Source organism: Cloeon dipterum, chromosome 1 (genome assembly GCF_949628265.1).
Source record: "Cloeon dipterum chromosome 1, ieCloDipt1.1, whole genome shotgun sequence".
Lineage (NCBI taxonomy): Eukaryota > Metazoa > Arthropoda > Insecta > Ephemeroptera > Baetidae > Cloeon > Cloeon dipterum.
The window spans coordinates 42,871,213-42,888,541 of record NC_088786.1 but is presented as its reverse complement, the minus strand read 5'-3'; the positions used below and the strand labels follow the sequence as shown (position 1 = coordinate 42,888,541).

The following is a 17,329-nucleotide window of genomic DNA, read 5'->3' as shown; positions in this document are numbered from 1 at the left end:
TCTATTTTCAAATTCCTCTACGGCTTTTGTACAATTTATAGAATTCAGCAATGGAAGAAATGTTTTCTTCCTAGGATAAATTTTTGACGAGGCAAAGAGCCAGAAATTCGGAAAAAATTAAAGAAAAAATTGGCTTAAAATTAGTAAAATTTCTCCGGTGAGAGAGCCGGATCTCCATTCTTACCTTGTTGCTGAGATTTTTCTATTAACTCCTTGATCATGCTGCAGAGAAAAGAAAATTTTTGATTAGGAATTTAAATAAATTTTGTTTCAGACTCACTCATCGGTAAAAAGAGCCCAGCTCTTTGCCTTGTTGAACATCCTATTAAGTGATTCGGAAAAAAGGGATCGATACAAATTTATATCAACTGCCATTTTTCCTCAGGAACAAAGCTCAACTTTACCAACTGATAATGTGTCTACTACGGCTGAACGCAACAGTCTGGTTGCTTGAATTTATGTGAATCCCTGCTTTTATAGTACCTTGCAACAACAGTAGAAATTTAAAAACGCCCTATTTTCAATAATAATTATTCGCTGAACGATAACTGATTTCCTAATGGTACCACAAGGGATATCAATTGAAATTTCCAAACACTGTATAATTTTATTATTTTCTATACAAAATAATCTCATTGAGGAACAAAATATATTTATTCTCGAATGTCTTCAAGGTCCTTTTGAATCAATAATATTTTTAATAAAGGATGTTCTTGTCCATTGTAAAAGTGAAATGTATCTATTGTTTGGAACTTAATTAAAGTTGGTAGTTTCAAAAATAATCCTGAAAGGGCACAGATTCACCGGGAGGGTAATTATTCGAGAGTTCTGTCCTGCGGCCCGAGAATTAATCCACGGGAACGCGAAGGTTGCAACGTAATTCTAGTTAAAAGGCAAATTCTTGAATAATTAAGGCATATTTGACAACGTGAGCGCGGCTGTCAAGAGAGATTTCGTCAGTAGCCACGATAAAGGCAGCAATTCCGCGCATAGTGAAGAAGAGGTCGAAAAATTTTTTGGTGCTTTATTCAATCCACGCAATTGAAGAAATAAAAATTCGAATTTTCCTTCCTTTAAAAAAGTACATTTCATTTATTACGCTGCTCTCTAGCTGTTCGTCAAAAATTTAAATCTTACACTTTCATTAGAAACGTCCAATTCTGCTACATCAGAGGTCAACAGACAACAGCATGAAGCACACGGAACGGAACAAATAGTTTCCCAAGACGTCTGTGCGGCGCCCTGCAAACACAATTCGGTTCCCTTCTCCCTTCCCATCTCTCTTTGGCTGCTGTATAATTAACAATTGATTGGATAACCCGCATTAGTGCTTTGTGAATCGCAAAAGAAGGACAGCCACTGCACTGTCAACTTCAACTAAATATCCGATTTAAAAGTAAAAAAATAATAATCAAGTTTTTTGCTGTCTCCAATAGATTTAAAAACTAATCATGTATAATTTAAATTAAACTGACCAGTTGCATAAACCCTTAGTTCTTGAAGCCGCCAACAGATGGCGCAACCACAGACTTTCTTAAAAATTTTGTTTTAAGCGGTTTTAAGGCATTTCCGCTGCGATTTCAGACTCAATCTAGCTATTTTGCTTTCTTTTGATTAATTTTTGACGTGATGAAAACCAAAATCGGTTCAGCCATTCACCGTAGACACTTTGGAAAATATTTTTTTATTTCAAAAACTAGTTTTTCACGATTCTATGGCAATTGGCTGAACCGATTTTGGTTTTCAGAACGTCAAAATAAAGCATATTAATTGAAGAATGCAGAGTAGCTAGATTGAGTCGGAAATCACAGCGGAAGTGCCTTAAAATCGAAAGTCTACGGTAGCGCCATCTGTTGGTGGCTTTGAACACTAAGGGTTTATGCAACTGGTGAATTGAGTTTGTATCGCGGGCAAGCTGACTTCGCAGGCTAAACGCCAAACGTGGCGCGTGTGCAAAAGGAGGCGGAGCCAGACGGCTCAAGTGCGCATGCGTGGCTGCATGTGGCATTTAAGGAGAAGCAACCAGAGTACAAAAAGAGGGGAAGGAGTGGGGACAAACGACGCTTGGCTGCTGGGTGAATGACCCACTGCTTCCCCTCTTTTGCTGACTCTGTCTGCTGCTTCGCTTCTCCTACTCTCGTCAGAGTCGTCAGTCTTTAACTGGCAGTGACGGCAGGAGGACGTGCGCTGTGCTGGTCTGTCGTCGTGATGGAGGGGCCAGCGAGCAGCGAGGCGGCCAGCGACCACCAGGCGACTGTAGAGGACCACGGCCACTTTTAGGGTGAGTCCAAATTCTTTTTTCATTCCTTTCTCAGCAGGGTCATGCCCGCCTGTGTTTTTGACGCTTGTGGGTGTGACCCTGCTTTTTTCTTTTTTCCATTAATTTTCCCTTTTTTAATTAATTTCAAGCAGGGTCATGCCCGCCTGTGTTTTTGACGCTTGTGGGTGTGGCCCTGCTTTTTCCTTTTTCAATTAATTTTCCCTTTTCTTCTTAATTTCCAGCAGGGTCATGCCCGCCTGTGTTTTTGACGCTTGTGGGTGTGACCCTGCTTTTTCCTTTTTTCCATTAATTTTCCCTTTTCTTCTTAATTTCCAGCAGGGTCATGCCCGCCTGTGTTTTTGACGCTTGTGGTTGTGGCCCTGCTTTTTCCTTTTTTCCATTAATTTTCCCTTTTCTTCTTAATTTCCAGCAGGGTCATGCCCGCCTGTGTTTTTGACGCTTGTGGGTGTGACCCTGCTTTTTTCTTTTTTCCATTAATTTTCCCTTTTTTAATTAATTTCAAGCAGGGTCATGCCCGCCTGTGTTTTTGACGCTTGTGGGTGTGACCCTGCTTTTTTCTTTTTTCCATTAATTTTCCCTTTTTTAATTAATTTCAAGCAGGGTCATGCCCGCCTGTGTTTTTGACGCTTGTGGGTGTGGCCCTGCTTTTTCCTTTTTTCCATTAATTTTCCCTTTTTTAATTAATTTCAAGCAGGGTCATGCCCGCCTGTGTTTTTGACGCTTGTGGGTGTGGCCCTGCTTTTTCCTTTTTTCCATTAATTTTCCCTTTTTTAATTAATTTCAAGCAGGGTCATGCCCGCCTGTGTTTTTGACGCTTGTGGGTGTGGCCCTGCTTTTTCCTTTTTTCCATTAATTTTCCCTTTTCTTCTTAATTTCCAGCAGGGTCATGCCCGCCTGTGTTTTTGACGCTTGTGGGTGTGACCCTGCTTTTTTCTTTTTTCCATTAATTTTCCCTTTTTTAATTAATTTCAAGCAGGGTCATGCCCGCCTGTGTTTTTGACGCTTGTGGGTGTGGCCCTGCTTTTTCCTTTTTTCCATTAATTTTCCCTTTTTTAATTAATTTCAAGCAGGGTCATGCCCGCCTGTGTTTTTGACGCTTGTGGGTGTGGCCCTGCTTTTTCCTTTTTCAATTAATTTTCCCTTTTCTTCTTAATTTCCAGCAGGGTCATGCCCGCCTGTGTTTTTGACGCTTGTGGGTGTGACCCTGCTTTTTCCTTTTTTCCATTAATTTTCCCTTTTTTTCTTAATTTCCAGCAGGGTCATGCCCGCCTGTGTTTTTGACGCTTGTGGGTGTGGCCCTGCTTTTTCCTTTTTTCCATTAATTTTCCCTTTTCTTCTTAATTTCCAGCAGGGTCATGCCCGCCTGTGTTTTTGACGCTTGTGGGTGTGACCCTGCTTTTTTCTTTTTTCCATTAATTTTCCCTTTTTTAATTAATTTCAAGCAGGGTCATGCCCGCCTGTGTTTTTGACGCTTGTGGGTGTGGCCCTGCTTTTTCCTTTTTCAATTAATTTTCCCTTTTCTTCTTAATTTCCAGCAGGGTCATGCCCGCCTGTGTTTTTGACGCTTGTGGGTGTGACCCTGCTTTTTTCTTTTTTCCATTAATTTTCCCTTTTTTAATTAATTTCAAGCAGGGTCATGCCCGCCTGTGTTTTTGACGCTTGTGGGTGTGGCCCTGCTTTTTCCTTTATTCCATTAATTTTCCCTTTTTTAATTAATTTCCAGCAGGGTCATGCCCGCCTGTGTTTTAGACGCTTGTGGGTGTGGCCCTGCTTTTTCCTTTTTTCCATTAATTTTCCCTTTTTTAATTAATTTCCAGCAGGGTCATGCCCACCTGTGTTTTGACGCTTGTGGGTGTGACCCTGCTGTTTCCTAATTCCCACACTGCAAGTCAGGGGTGAGAAAATGTCAGTGCGCTTCATTGAGAAAATGTCACCTCACCGCATGTCACTATTCATGGGGTGTCAAAGGGGAGTTTTTTGCATCACACAGGAGTGACATGCGGTGGGGTGAGATTTGCTTGCTGCAGCGCAGTGACATTTTCTCACCCCTGACTCTCAGTGCATTGCATCACAGGCCCCTGATGTGAGTCGTCGAAGTTGAGCGAGATGATGCTGCTTCGCTTCTCATACCCTCACTCTCATTAGTCTGTAACTGGCACTGAGGGGAGGATGTCGTGCGCGGTGCCGGTCTTCAGCCGCGATTCATGATTTACAGCCAGCGACCACCAGGCGACTATAGAGGACCACGGCCACATTTAGGGTGAGTACACTACATTTTATTATATTTTGGGGGCTAAGATTTTCATCGCGTTTTCGCTAAATTCTCGCGAGCCACTATGCATTAATTATTTAGTCTTGATAGTGGATAAATTGCGCATAATATCATAGTCTTAACAAACAAACACGATTTTCTTGATAATAAAAAACGAATTGACATTGAGTTTTTTTTATTTATAGTTCTGGTGTCCGCCATTTTAAACGGACAAATTTCCTGCCATTCGTCTTGCTCGCGGAAAATTTTGCATCACTTAAGTCAAACGCAGATTTTCAGTGTTGAATCGATTGTTGCCCTTTTCTTGCAGCAGGGAAATTTGCGTTTGGTTGTTGAAAGTAGCGCAGTTTATACGGTACGAATATATTTTTAAACACAGCGTTGATTTCACGCGTATCATTTCATTTCAATAAGCTTATTTCGCGGGCTGAACGCCAAACTTGGTTCATGTGATGCAGGAGGCGGAGCCAGACGGTATAAGTGCGCACGCGTGGAATTTAAGGAGAAGCAGCCAGAGTCAGCAAAAGAGGGGAAGGAGTGGAAGCGAACAAGTTACCTTTTCCACCACTCCTTCCCCTCTCTTCGTGTCTGGCTGCTGCTTCGCTTCTCCTACTCTCACTCTCATTAGTCTGTAACTGGCAGTGACGGGACGATGTCGTGCGCGGTGCCGGTCTGCAGCTGTGAGTGTCGATTGAGGGGCCAGCGACCACCAGGCGACTATAGAGGACCATGGCCACATTAAGGGTGAGTCCAATTTATTTTTTCATTTCTTTCTCAGCAGGGCGTGCCCGCCGGCGTTTCTGACGCTTGCGGGGATGACCCTGCTGTTTGTTTTTTCCTTAATTTTCCCTTTTCAACTTAATTTCCAGCAGGGACGTGCCCGCCGGCGTTTCTGACGCTTGCGGGGATGACCCTGCTGTTTCTTTTTCTCCTTAATTTTCCCTTTTCTTCTTAATTTTCAGCAGGGACGTGCCCGCCGGCGTTTCTGACGCTTGCGGGGATGACCCTGCTGTTTGTTTTTTCCTTAATTTTCCCTTTTCAACTTAATTTCCAGCAGGGACGTGCCCGCCGGCGTTTCTGACGCTTGCGGGGATGACCCTGCTGTTTGTTTTTTCCTTAATTTTCCCTTTTCAACTTAATTTCCAGCAGGGACGTGCCCGCCGGCGTTTCTGACGCTTGCGGGGATGACCCTGCTGTTTGTTTTTTCCTTAATTTTCCCTTTTCAACTTAATTTTCAGCAGGGACGTGCCCGCCGGCGTTTCTGACGCTTGCGGGGATGACCCTGCTGTTTGTTTTTTTCCTTAATTTTCCCTTTTCAACTTAATTTCCAGCAGGGACGTGCCCGCCGGCGTTTCTGACGCTTGCGGGGATGACCCTGCTGTTTGTTTTTTCCTTAATTTTCCCTTTTCAACTTAATTTCCAGCAGGGACGTGCCCGCCGGCGTTTCTGACGCTTGCGGGGATGACCCTGCTGTTTGTTTTTTCCTTAATTTTCCCTTTTCAACTTAATTTCCAGCAGGGACGTGCCCGCCGGCGTTTCTGACGCTTGCGGGGATGACCCTGCTGTTTGTTTTTTCCTTAATTTTCCCTTTTCAACTTAATTTCCAGCAGGGACGTGCCCGCCGGCGTTTCTGACGCTTGCGGGGATGACCCTGCTGTTTGTTTTTTCCTTAATTTTCCCTTTTCAACTTAATTTCCAGCAGGGACGTGCCCGCCGGCGTTTCTGACGCTTGCGGGGATGACCCTGCTGTTTGTTTTTTCCTTAATTTTCCCTTTTCAACTTAATTTCCAGCAGGGACGTGCCCGCCGGCGTTTCTGACGCTTGCGGGGATGACCCTGCTGTTTGTTTTTTCCTTAATTTTCCCTTTTCAACTTAATTTTCAGCAGGGACGTGCCCGCCGGCGTTTCTGACGCTTGCGGGGATGACCCTGCTGTTTGTTTTTTTCCTTAATTTTCCCTTTTCAACTTAATTTTCAGCAGGGACGTGCCCGCCGGCGTTTCTGACGCTTGCGGGGATGACCCTGCTGTTTCTTTTTTCCTTAATTTTCCCTTTTCAACTTAATTTTCAGCAGGGACGTGCCCGCCGGCGTTTCTGACGCTTGCGGGGATGACCCTGCTGTTTGTTTTTTTCCTTAATTTTCCCTTTTCAACTTAATTTCCAGCAGGGACGTGCCCGCCGGCGTTTCTGACGCTTGCGGGGATGACCCTGCTGTTTGTTTTTTCCTTAATTTTCCCTTTTCAACTTAATTTCCAGCAGGGACGTGCCCGCCGGCGTTTCTGACGCTTGTGGGGATGACCCTGCTGTTTCCTCTAATTCCCACACTGCAAGTCAGGGGTGAGAAAATGTCAGTGCGCTGCATTGAGAAAATGTCACCTCACCGCATGTCACTATTCATGGGGTGTGAAAGGGGAGTGTTTCGCATCACACAGGAGTGACATGCGGTGGGGTGAGATTTGCTCGCTGCAGCGCAGTGACATTTTCTCACCCCTGACTTGCAGTGCATTGCATCACAGGACCCTCATGTGAGACGTCGAATTTGAGCGAGATGATGCCCAGTTTGGAACCAGGCTCGCGGGACTGCTTTCATGACGTCGAGGTTGAAACCTGAAACGTCCCTTTGTGGTGCCGGCTACTGGGATGAGGGTCCAGTCCAGTGCAACGCCTGCAAACATACCTACACAACAAAGGTCGGTACTGATTTTTCTTTTCTATCTGCACTTGACTGTAAAATCACTGCTAGAAAATTTTAATACTGTTCTTTGTATGTAATTCAGGGTTCTTTGAATCGGTACACGTGGAAGCGCTACAAGGCCGTCAAAGGTGAGTGAAAAAGCATTTTATTGTCTAATTTGTCTAATTCGGGGTTGGCAGAGTTCGTGAGGGTGCGGTGGTGTAAGTCTTCTCACCATGCAGCACGGCATCCTCTTCCTCAGCCGTCGTCATCCAGTCGCACCTCCGCGCGGCGTCTTCGCCAGAGAGGTGGCCAGCGCCCTCAGGGAAATGCGGCGCGTCGAGCATTTCCTACTGTCAACATTTGAAATTTTATGTTTGAATAAAAGGATTGTCAAATACGACCCTTTTTGATTTAATAAATCAAGTAAATATAAATTCATACGAGTGGACTTTGCAGGCAATTATTTACTTTTAGCTGCGATAAATTTATGATAATTTAAGGAAAGAAATAAAAACCTCAATTATGCATGAGTGGTTTTCCTTTCTTAACAAAAAAAAAATCACAAATCATTTCCACAATTATTAGGAAGTTAAAGATCCAAACGTCAAAGTAAAGAAGAATTATTTTCGAATAAAACAAAAGCTTGTATCCAATATATTTTGGTATGAATTAATTCAACAGTAATAATCAGAGGCAATGTGTTTGAGGAGCGAGAAAAGCTCCAGCTTTTCCTATTTTTTTTTTAATTTCTTTCTTCTTTTTCCCTGATTGCAAAAAAAAATACAACACCGCTGCTTTAGTTCGCAACGTTGGCCCAGCACTTTTCTCTCAGGTGGCAGGTTGGTCAGGGCGTTCAGGTCAGCTGATGCGGAATTTTCAAAATTTTGCCAATGTATCGATAATTTCTGGAATATTCTGGATTAGAATTAATTATTCACATCAAGAACATATGCTCAGAATGATTAATTACCTCAAAGTTCTGCGATTAACGGATAATTCAACTCTCTAGTGCGATAAAAAATCTGCAGTTAAAGAGTACAATAAGTCAAAGGCCGGATCGGATATATTTTCGAGAGCACGGCGTTTAATTACGTAATTTGTTTGTTACAGCGATTTTTGTATAAAAGGCAGAGCTTTTTTTTCTTTTCATCACTTGGCTCGACTTCTCCAAACAGGTCAGTTATTTTGATTCCGCTGAAAATTGTGTTTCAAATAATTTTCGTCTTTAGAGCAACAAAATGGTTCGTCGAGCACTTCTGTGGTTTTGCTTCTGCCTCGTTTTGCTCTTTTCGGCTGCCAACGTCATCCAGGATGTCGCACACCCGGCGACCGCTGAAAAGCCAAAGGGCGGCTGTCCTGAGAGTACGGAAATTAACAAAAGTTATATTTTTAACAGGATAGCGATTTGTCGCCTTTCGGATTAGAACAAATAATTTAGCTCCTCGCCTATTAATTTCCAGACTTGACTTTGACGACGCTGGCGAACGGAAAGAAATACTACTTTTCAAACAAGACGGTGAGTCGAGGGCATTACCAAAGGCGAAATTTTCTCTAATTACTCGGGAAATATGTATACAGAACAATAGGCAAAATTCGTTGGAGTTCTGCGAGGGCAACAAAATGCACCTGGCGTCGCCGAAAACCAGAGAAGATCTCGAACTGCTGCACAACAAAGCAAAGAGCATCGGAACAGGTGATTTGCCAAATTCAATTTTTTCCTTCTGTTAAATAATTTAATAATTTGCTAGCGAAGGACTGGTGGGTGTCGCTGTCGAACGAGGGCCACGCCAAAGACGACTTCAGGTGGCACGACGGCGAGCGCGTCGCCCTGAACAGCACCCTGTGGGACAAGTTCGAGCAGGAGCCGGACCAGTACACCGGAGCGACCGACGTGTGCGCCTACATCAACACCAATTCCCAGATCGGCTTGTGGGACTACTACTGCGCAGACTCGACCAACTCTTTCATCTGCGAGTGCAGCAATTAAAACAAATGAGAGTTGTTTAAATAAAACAAAAAAGCTTTTTTTTCGAAAATCGGATTTTATTTCAATTAAAATACATCTTCTATAGCGCGAAAATACAAAAATTATTTTCTGTAATTATAGTCGAGAAGCAATAAATGTGATAGTCAACACTTTTGGAGGTCGTTTAAGTTTTGTTTATTACAACTTTACCGAGAGTTCAGGAGCAAATGTCAAAGGTTTTGTTTTGGTCTACTCAACACGTGATTAAGAGCATTTTGCTCGTGACACCAGCTAGCAGGGCTATCTCTGTTAAAAGGCAGAGATTTTTTACTCTTGGATCAGCTTCTGCAGAATATTCAGTTCTCTATCCTCTCAAGTACATTTCGCGTTTATTCAAAATCAATTTTTCTCATTAAACATCTTTCAGTTTAAAAATTTATAAATCTCGAGCGTATATTGTAGAGAAATGTTTTCGTGGATTTTTCTTGTGACCTTTATTCTCTCGACGGCTGCAAATGTCATCCAGGATGTCACCATAGGATCCGCTCAGGTCGCAGAAAAGCTGAAGGGTGGCTGTCCTGAAAGTAAGTAGCAAAAAGGTTTCTGAAAGATTTAAAAAAAACTTTCACCATAGGCTTGAATTTAACAACGCTGAACAACGGGAAGAAATACTACTTTTCAACAGGATCAGTGAGCAAATTAAATTATTTCAATCAAATCATTTTTCTAATTTTTGGAGTAGAAAAATTAGTTCGACTCTAAACAATTCTGCGAGGCAAAGGAAATGCACTTGGCATCGCCGAAAACGATGGAAGAACTGGCCGAGCTTCACAACAAAGCAAACACCGTCAAAGCAGGCAAGTATAGCAATTAAATTTCACCAATTTAAATATGCGAATATTTTTGCAGTGATGTACTGGTGGGTGTCGCTGACGAACAGGGGCCACGCCAGAAATGACTTCAGGTGGCACGACGGCGAGCGCGTCGCCCTCAACAGCACCCTGTGGAACAATTCAGCGCAGCAGCCGGACCAGTATCTCGAAGGATCGTGCGCCTACATCCACACCGCAGCCGCAGCCGCCGGATTGTGGGACTTCTATTGCCTCGACCCGGAAAATTCTTTCATCTGCGAGTGCAATCACGTTTAATCTCAAAAGAATTATTAAAAAATTATTTATTCTTCAATGAGATTTAATTTTAGCCACAAGATTCTTATAAAAAAATAATAAAACATTAATATATTATAACGAGCGCTCTTGCATTTGAAGTTCGGTAGACTGTTAAAAGTTGAAAAAAGGGGTCGCGGCGTCGGAAAAATGGCAAAAAGTGGCCCTGGGACAAACCTCAGGGTAGCGTACCCTGAAAAAGGTCATCAGGTGGTAGAGCTTGGTAATACGATTCGTTTGAGACTCCGTGAGTTCAAATCCGTCAACCCGTCGAATTTTAACAAAAATAAAACCATTATCGCGAGTGCAATGCCGAAAAAAAAAACGAAAAAATCAAAATTAATTTTATTATGGCCGCGAGAAAGCTCGGAATTGGTCTAAAAATTTTCCCCGATATATTCCGCATCGATTTGTATTTCAGCGTGTCTAAGTTTTGTCCCGGACTGAAGATAAAATGGGTCGAAAAACACCCAAAAAACCTAGTTTTTTGGACTTAAAAGAAAGTCAGGTCTTTAAAATCCCAATTTTTTTTAATTCGATACCTAACCATGGTAGATAAGATAGGCATCATATCTTCGAAAAATCGCGTTCAAGAGAAATGATTTTTGCAAACATTTTCAACGATTTTAGTTTTACCAAAATTCGGACTTTTGAAAAATTGCAGTAATTTGCAAAATGCTTCGATTTTCAAAAACTAAACACGGGGCGACGTGCCTCCCCGAGGGGCTTCGACTGGAGCCGGAATCATCGGCCTCCAGCGCATAGGGCCCCTCCCAGGCCCTGAAAACCACAATTTTGTAAAGTCACATAACACGTTTTTGAGCCGTTAAAATTCAACAACTCGGTTCCTATGGGTCGTAGAGAGGAAATCCAATATTTTTTAGACTCGTGGTGAAATTTCGCGTAGAATAGACTCCAAAAATGCCCCCCATCCTCCCCCTCAGGCTCAAAAGTCCCCAAAATCCGCGCAAAAAGCCGTTTTTTCTGATTTTTACAATTTACCTGTAGGCTGGAGGGCGATTTAAGAAAGGTCACGTAAATCATATCTATGATATTTGGCTAGTAATTCAGTAAACGTCCTGAGCATGCGGAGAATTCCCATTTTCTGAATACCTGTGTTGCTTCGAAACGCGCATTTTTTTTGGCAGGCCTGAAAGTCGGTCGACGCAACGAATTTTCATCTCCCAGCCGCTACTGCAGGTATTTATTTTAATTATTTTCCCTTTTAGTCTTCATTTGCTCTGAATCTGCGTAGAATTTAATCGGTTGAGAATGGAGGAGAGTGAGCCGCATCGGTGTCCGTTGTGCGGAAAGCGGCTTTTCGCGCCGCTGCTGCTGGCGCACCACCTACGAAACGTGCACGACGTGGCCGACGCCAAAATCGCCAGTTGCCGCCGATGCCGAGTCTTCTTCCGCAACCTCAGGGCCAAGCGGCAACACCAACTCAGGGTGCACGCCTGCCGACCACCTTCGCCCTGAACTCGACCAAAAACTGCTTTTTACATGAGTTTTTTTAATTCTGTCCGGCCCATTTCATGACAAAAAAAATCACAAGACACTCTTAAACATGAATTTTTTATTTAATTCAACTCCATATTTTTAAATTGAATTTATCACAAAATTAGGGGGAGCGGTGGTGGTGTTTGTGCTTCTTGTGTTTTTTCTTGCTCTTGCGCTCCCTGCTTCTGCTGCTGTCTCTGCTTTTCTTCTCCTTCTTTCGCTGCTTCTCCACCCACCGGCCGAGCACCTCCTCCCGAGACCGACCTGGCGCCGCACTTGCTTCCGCCGGCGCCGACGGCCTCGCAGGGGGTAACGCGGGGCCGTACAGGTCGCTCCGAGCCGCCGCCGGCGCCTCCGGCTGCTCGGCAGGAGGCGGTGCCGCGACCTTGGGCTTCTCCGCCCGCGGCGCCATCAGGTCCAGGCTCTTGAACACGCCCCGAGCAGGAGAACTGCGTGGCAAATCGGGTTTTTTAGTATTTAACCGCATTCGTTCGTGTCGCGGAAATTTGGCCGATCGTTCGCTCTGCCTACTTTTTTTATTTCAGTCAGCTGACCAAAGCTAAGCTAGCTGTACCAAGAGGCAATATGATCAGGAACTTTAAAATTACTCAGGGTCGAACTTTCACTCAGGGTCACCCTGAATGGTGGATGCAGGATTTGAATTTTCCCAAAATATCATTTAGTGTTTATATGTTTCAAATGGAGCATTTTGGAAACATTGACCTTCGTATCTGAATTCAGGTCAAAGGTCCCAACCTTCAATCAGGGTAACCCTGAAGGTCGATTTAACTGCAATGCCCTCAAAGAGTATATTTCGAGCTTTTTTGTAAATATTTAAAACTGTGCCGTGATTCCGGTTGAAATCACTGTACCTGCGAACGATCGGCCAAATTTTCGCGGCACGAACGATTTTCAGATAGAAATTCAAAGATGGCGGAATTTGGGGTACTTAAAGCTGATAAAATCCCCTTTCAAGGCGCATTTATTTAAATTTTGGCGCCAAAAATTCCAATATTATAAATTCGTACCTCCTCCTCTTTGGTGGAGGCTCTTCAGGCGGCTCCTCCTCGTCCTCGCTGCTGCTGAGGAACACAGACTTGAAAAGGTCCATCTTGTCCTCGACCGTCATCTTTTCCGTGGTAAAAACCTACAAAGGTCAAACCTTGTAGCCAACTGGAAACCCCAAAAAGACAAAAAAATTCACCTCTCGAGGCTTAGGTGGCGGCAACTGCTGCAGCTGTGGTTGAGGCTGCCGAGACTCAGGGTCAGCTGCGGAGGCTGCTTCCTCAGGTTTGGCCTGCGACGAGGACGCTTCCGGCTGCTTTTCATCAGGGACTTTCGGCGTCTCTGCTGGCTGCGCGGCCAAAAAGTCAAATACCGAAAAGCCCGCCTTTTTCTTGCTTCCGCTCGCGACAACACTGCAATTTAATCAAATTCAAAATGGCGGCCGGCTCTTCAGGTGGATTTATTTCAAGGTTATATCAAGAAGAAAGTAAAATGATCTTAAATATAATAAAACACGGGCTAAAAAATACGTAAACAGCGTAAACAAGAAAACAAAATGGCGGATGCATGGTTCCTTTAAGGTCCACAGGTCACTATTTGACACAAAACTCGCCATTTATTTAATAATGGTTCAATTGATCTCTAAAATAAGCTAAATTACTTTTCCGAGAATTTACAAAATGGCGGGTGTCATATGTCCTTTAAAGGATTTTTTTTTCAAAATGGCGAAATTATTTTTTTATCAATTAAGCCTAGACTTCCCAACTGACAGTATCATTTAATTAAAAACTCGATTGTTACCCTGAATTGGGCTCAGGCACGTTGAACCGTTTGCAGAGCAGGGCGCACGGCTGCCAGGGGGCGATGTCGCGCGTCATTTTGCCGAACATTTTGAGCTTGGCCGCCTTGACACTCTCCTCGACCGGCTGCGGACCAACAATATTGTTTAATAACGCACCCTGAGCGTCCTGATGGAGCCCTTTACTGACCGATTGCTCCGTGTGGGTGGGCGTCTCCTCGCTGCCCACCAGCGTGCTCGCCGACACGAAGCGGTCGCTGATCTGGGCGGCCAGCGGCCGAAACAACACGGCCGCCTGCTCAAACTCGTTCAGCTCGCGACTCTTCTCCCATTCTGTCAACTCCGGAGGCTGCAGACACACCAACTTGTCTGCAAAATATTTGTTCAACGTGAAACAATTATAGAAATGAGCGCAACTACGGAAATTTATTTCCCTTGTCCTTTGAGGCGGCGGAATTGAACAAAAGACTCGCAAAACCGCAAAAAAGGCCACAGGTCGCGTGACCTGAGGAAGGTTTGTGACAGGCAAGGGTTAATAGCCGTCAAGTATCGCTACATGTGCTCGAAATCAATAAAAACGCATTAAAAACCGGCCTCGGAGCAGATCTCAGGTCGGGGTACCCTGAAAAAAGGTCGTTAGGGTACCGCAGGTCAAAGCCCTTCCCGAGACCTGTCCGATGAGGGTTCGTAGTCGACAATCGGACGAACGGCCGAATTTTAAGAAAAATAATATTATTTTCGCCCGCGAACATTTCGCATCAAGCGAAGTCGAAAAATCGGAAAAAAAAATTAATTTTAATTTTTCTATGGGCGCGAAAAATCTGAAAGTTGGTTTCCTGACCCGCGGCGATCATACGCGTGCGATGGAGCCCGTAAAACTCTTTCAGATTCCTCCGTTTAGAAAAAATTGCGAATTTTCAGTTTTCAATTTTATCATTTCGGAGAAAATTAAAAAAATTACGTTTTTCAGATTTTAAAATCTATCTCCTCCAAGGATATTAATCGGATCAGCTCATATTTAGTCTTAAAATGATCCCAGATAAATTTAGCGTCGACTGAGGGTCAATTTTTTAAATTTTTGTCCTCGACTGGAGAGTCATTAAATATCTCAAGTGTTTTGAAAAATCAGATGAAAAAAATTCGTAAAAATTCGAAAAATGGACCAATATTAGAAAATCGCACACGGGCAGACGCGCCTCACTGAGAGGGTCAATTGTTGCAAAAATCGGCGCCGTCGGGCTCATAGGGCCCCACCTGGGCCCCCGATACAAAAATTTGCAAGTGTCACACTCGACTTTAAAAATTAATAACTCGGCTCGTATGGGTCGCAAAGTAAAAAACCAAAGTTCATCTGTTTCGCCATAAAATTCTGCGTCTTTAAGGCTCAATTTTCGCAACTACCCGCCCCTAAAAAAATGAACAGTAATTTTTTTCACCAGTCTGCTTCATTTTCCTGAGGGTCAGGTACTGCTGGTACCTCTTGAGCTTTTCAGGGTTGTGTGAGAACGGATTGAACTGGCCCAGCTGCAGTTCAGCAGGAACAACTGTCGAAAAACAGATGAAAAACCTTTCTCGGTCTGCAAAATAAGGCTCACCTTCAAAATCGAGCACCGGCACAGGTTTCCGGACGAGGCTTTCAGTCTTCCTCTCCACCTCGCCGACCAACACGCCCCTTTGCTCGGCGCTCAGGTCGTGTCTTCCCCTCCGTTCGGCCAGCTGCGTCAAATATTCGGTTATTCGGCAACATTTTTAATTTTTTTAGCCCACCTTTTGGGCCACCTGAGGCTTCTGCTCCGAAAACCTGGTTTGCTTGACGCCGTGCTTGGGCACAAAATGCTTGGGCACCTGCGGAGGAGGGTAGAACGTGGCAGTCGCCATTTTCTCCTTTGCCTCGGCAAAGTTCTCCAGGCATTTTGACTCGCCGTGCCGTCGCTTTTTCTGTAATTTATCAAAATAATCTCTGGTTTAATTGGCCAACGACCATTTTTCCGCTGAGACGAACCTCAATTTCTGCCCTTTTCTCGTCATTGCGTCTCTTGCGGTTCTCGTTGGCGCTCTCGAGGAAAAAGTCGTAGCGGCTCATGTCGTCCGCGGCGTAGATGTCGTCGTCCTCGCGCTCAAACGCACCAACACCGAACGCCTGCGGACAAAAAAAAAAACAGTTGAAAAATCCACCTTAAAACCAAAAACTCAGGGTACCGACCTGGCCGCGGACGCCACCGACGGCTGCGTTCATGACCGGCTTGGGCGGCTCGAACAGCGAGAAGGGCGTGGCCAGTCCGACGTAGCCCATGCCGTACGTGTTGGTCTTCGGGGCCACGGTCAGGGACGTCAGGTCGTCAGGTGCGAACGTCACACCCTCCAGGTCGTCCTCAGGCTCCTCTTCTTCCTCAGCACGACCAGCAACCTGAAGTTTTATTATAAAAAAGGGGATTTTGAACCACGTAGGTCGATTTCCCTCAAATTTTAATAAAAATGTCCCTGAAGAGTCAATTTCGAACAACTGTGCTGGAATTTCCCTACAAAAGGTGCGTACCTGGCGTCGGCGGCGCTTCTCGGCAGCCGTCTGGCGCGGTCCGACGCCCTGGCCAGGGCGCCAGCCCATGCGCCTGAGCAGCAGGACTCCTACCGTGTCCCTGACGGGCCGCAGGAGGCCCTCGAGCGACGTGGAGCCGTGTCCGCCGATCGTGGCCTTCTTGTACTCCTGGCGTGCCCTGAGCACCTTCGGAGCGATGCCGAACACCTCCTGGTCCTGTGGATGGACGCGCTCAGGGTTAGCAGGCTAAGGGATTTCTGTAAAAAGGGACGCACCTCGTCGTCCATGAAGTCCTCGGGACGCTGCTGCCGCTTGGCCTCCTTTTCGGCCCTGGTGCTGCGGAAGGTGGCCGGCGTCCAGCCCTCCTCGGAGCCCACCGTGTTGAAGTAACCCGCCGAGAAGCCGCCGGTGAAGGCGCCGTGGAAGCGCCGCCGGCCCTGCTTGTCCGTCGCCACCTGCTCCTCCACAGGCACGGGCTTCTTCGCCCACAACTCATCTGAAAATGGTAACATTACAAATCGCGCCCACCGACAAAAGGCCTAAAATAATTCTGATTGGCGCATTTCGACCCTTAAATCGAGTGCTCACCCTCGGTCAGCTCCTCGAGCTGCGTGCCGTAGAAGGTGTACGCCTCCGTCGTGCCCATTTTGGCCCAAAATCCTGTCTATTTCGGCTCGAAAACCGGCCCGGCCGATTTCGCCGTGTTTATTGTTTACTTTCTCCGGTGGCGGTGATTTTTAACCGCCGTTGAACCGGTTTTTTAAAAATTTGCATTTTAACTCACAGATTAATCTGACTTGTTGAACCAATTTAATTTAGGGTTTTATTGTGTTAAATAAACTGCATTAATTTAATTATATTAATGATTTGATCTGATTTTTTAGAACATAATCTACTGCCAAAATTACCGGTTTTTTTATCTGCAAACCGTTCACGGCCTGCCATGTGACCTGCCCCCTATTTGATGCCGTGTGATTGGCTGGTGAGCGGCAGCGCGGCAAGGATTACATTTAAAGTATTAAATTCCCGCGAATTCATGGTTTCTGGCAGATTTTGAGTTTAAAAACGGCAAATCTTTTCCTTTTTTAACAGCACCAAATGCCCAATTTTTTTATTGTTCTGCGGACTAG

The 17,329-nt window shown here is 44.9% G+C and overlaps 3 protein-coding genes and 2 long non-coding RNA genes across 6 annotated transcripts in view; 4 read left to right on the top strand and 1 right to left on the bottom strand.

Annotated features, from left to right (window-relative positions):
• Positions 1-6,912, top strand: part of LOC135944253 (zinc finger protein rotund-like) — a 105,920-nt gene extending 99,008 nt beyond the window's left edge. Inside the window, exon 10 of the transcript XR_010575297.1 lies at positions 6,903-6,912. The gene's annotated coding sequence lies outside the window, so the exon portion shown is untranslated. The remainder of the gene's footprint in view (positions 1-6,902) is intronic.
• Positions 6,913-6,938: 26 nt separating this feature from the next.
• On the top strand, positions 6,939-7,752 carry LOC135944305 (uncharacterized). Its single transcript, XR_010575309.1, has 3 exons — positions 6,939-7,240; positions 7,328-7,373; positions 7,425-7,752. It is a non-coding gene; the product is annotated as an uncharacterized LOC135944305 (long non-coding RNA).
• A 509-nt stretch (positions 7,753-8,261) lies between these two features.
• On the top strand, positions 8,262-9,263 carry LOC135947491 (C-type lectin LmsL-like). Its single transcript, XM_065496396.1, has 5 exons — positions 8,262-8,402; positions 8,457-8,589; positions 8,688-8,743; positions 8,806-8,920; positions 8,976-9,263. Exons 2-5 carry the CDS (start codon positions 8,466-8,468, stop codon positions 9,212-9,214), a joined length of 534 nt encoding a protein of 177 aa, XP_065352468.1. The 5' UTR covers positions 8,262-8,402; positions 8,457-8,465; the 3' UTR covers positions 9,215-9,263.
• A 273-nt stretch (positions 9,264-9,536) lies between these two features.
• LOC135947994 (uncharacterized) lies at positions 9,537-11,780 on the top strand. Of its 2 annotated transcripts, XR_010575748.1 has the most exons (4): positions 9,537-9,777; positions 9,828-9,883; positions 9,936-11,559; positions 11,615-11,780. It is a non-coding gene; the product is annotated as an uncharacterized LOC135947994 (long non-coding RNA). The 2 variants fall into 2 exon arrangements; XR_010575747.1 differs by having other exon boundaries at positions 9,936-11,780.
• Positions 11,781-11,917: 137 nt separating this feature from the next.
• LOC135947993 (G patch domain-containing protein 1) lies at positions 11,918-16,938 on the bottom strand. Its single transcript, XM_065497027.1, has 13 exons — positions 16,788-16,938; positions 16,475-16,695; positions 16,200-16,415; positions 15,867-16,070; positions 15,666-15,803; positions 15,431-15,601; positions 15,259-15,379; positions 15,100-15,207; positions 13,854-14,032; positions 13,666-13,790; positions 13,064-13,277; positions 12,888-13,006; positions 11,918-12,308 (listed from the first exon to the last, which is right to left on the bottom strand). The coding sequence occupies exons 1-13, from the start codon at positions 16,843-16,845 to the stop codon at positions 11,981-11,983; spliced, it is 2,202 nt and encodes a 733-aa protein (XP_065353099.1). The 5' UTR covers positions 16,846-16,938; the 3' UTR covers positions 11,918-11,980.
• Positions 16,939-17,329: the final 391 nt, after the last annotated feature.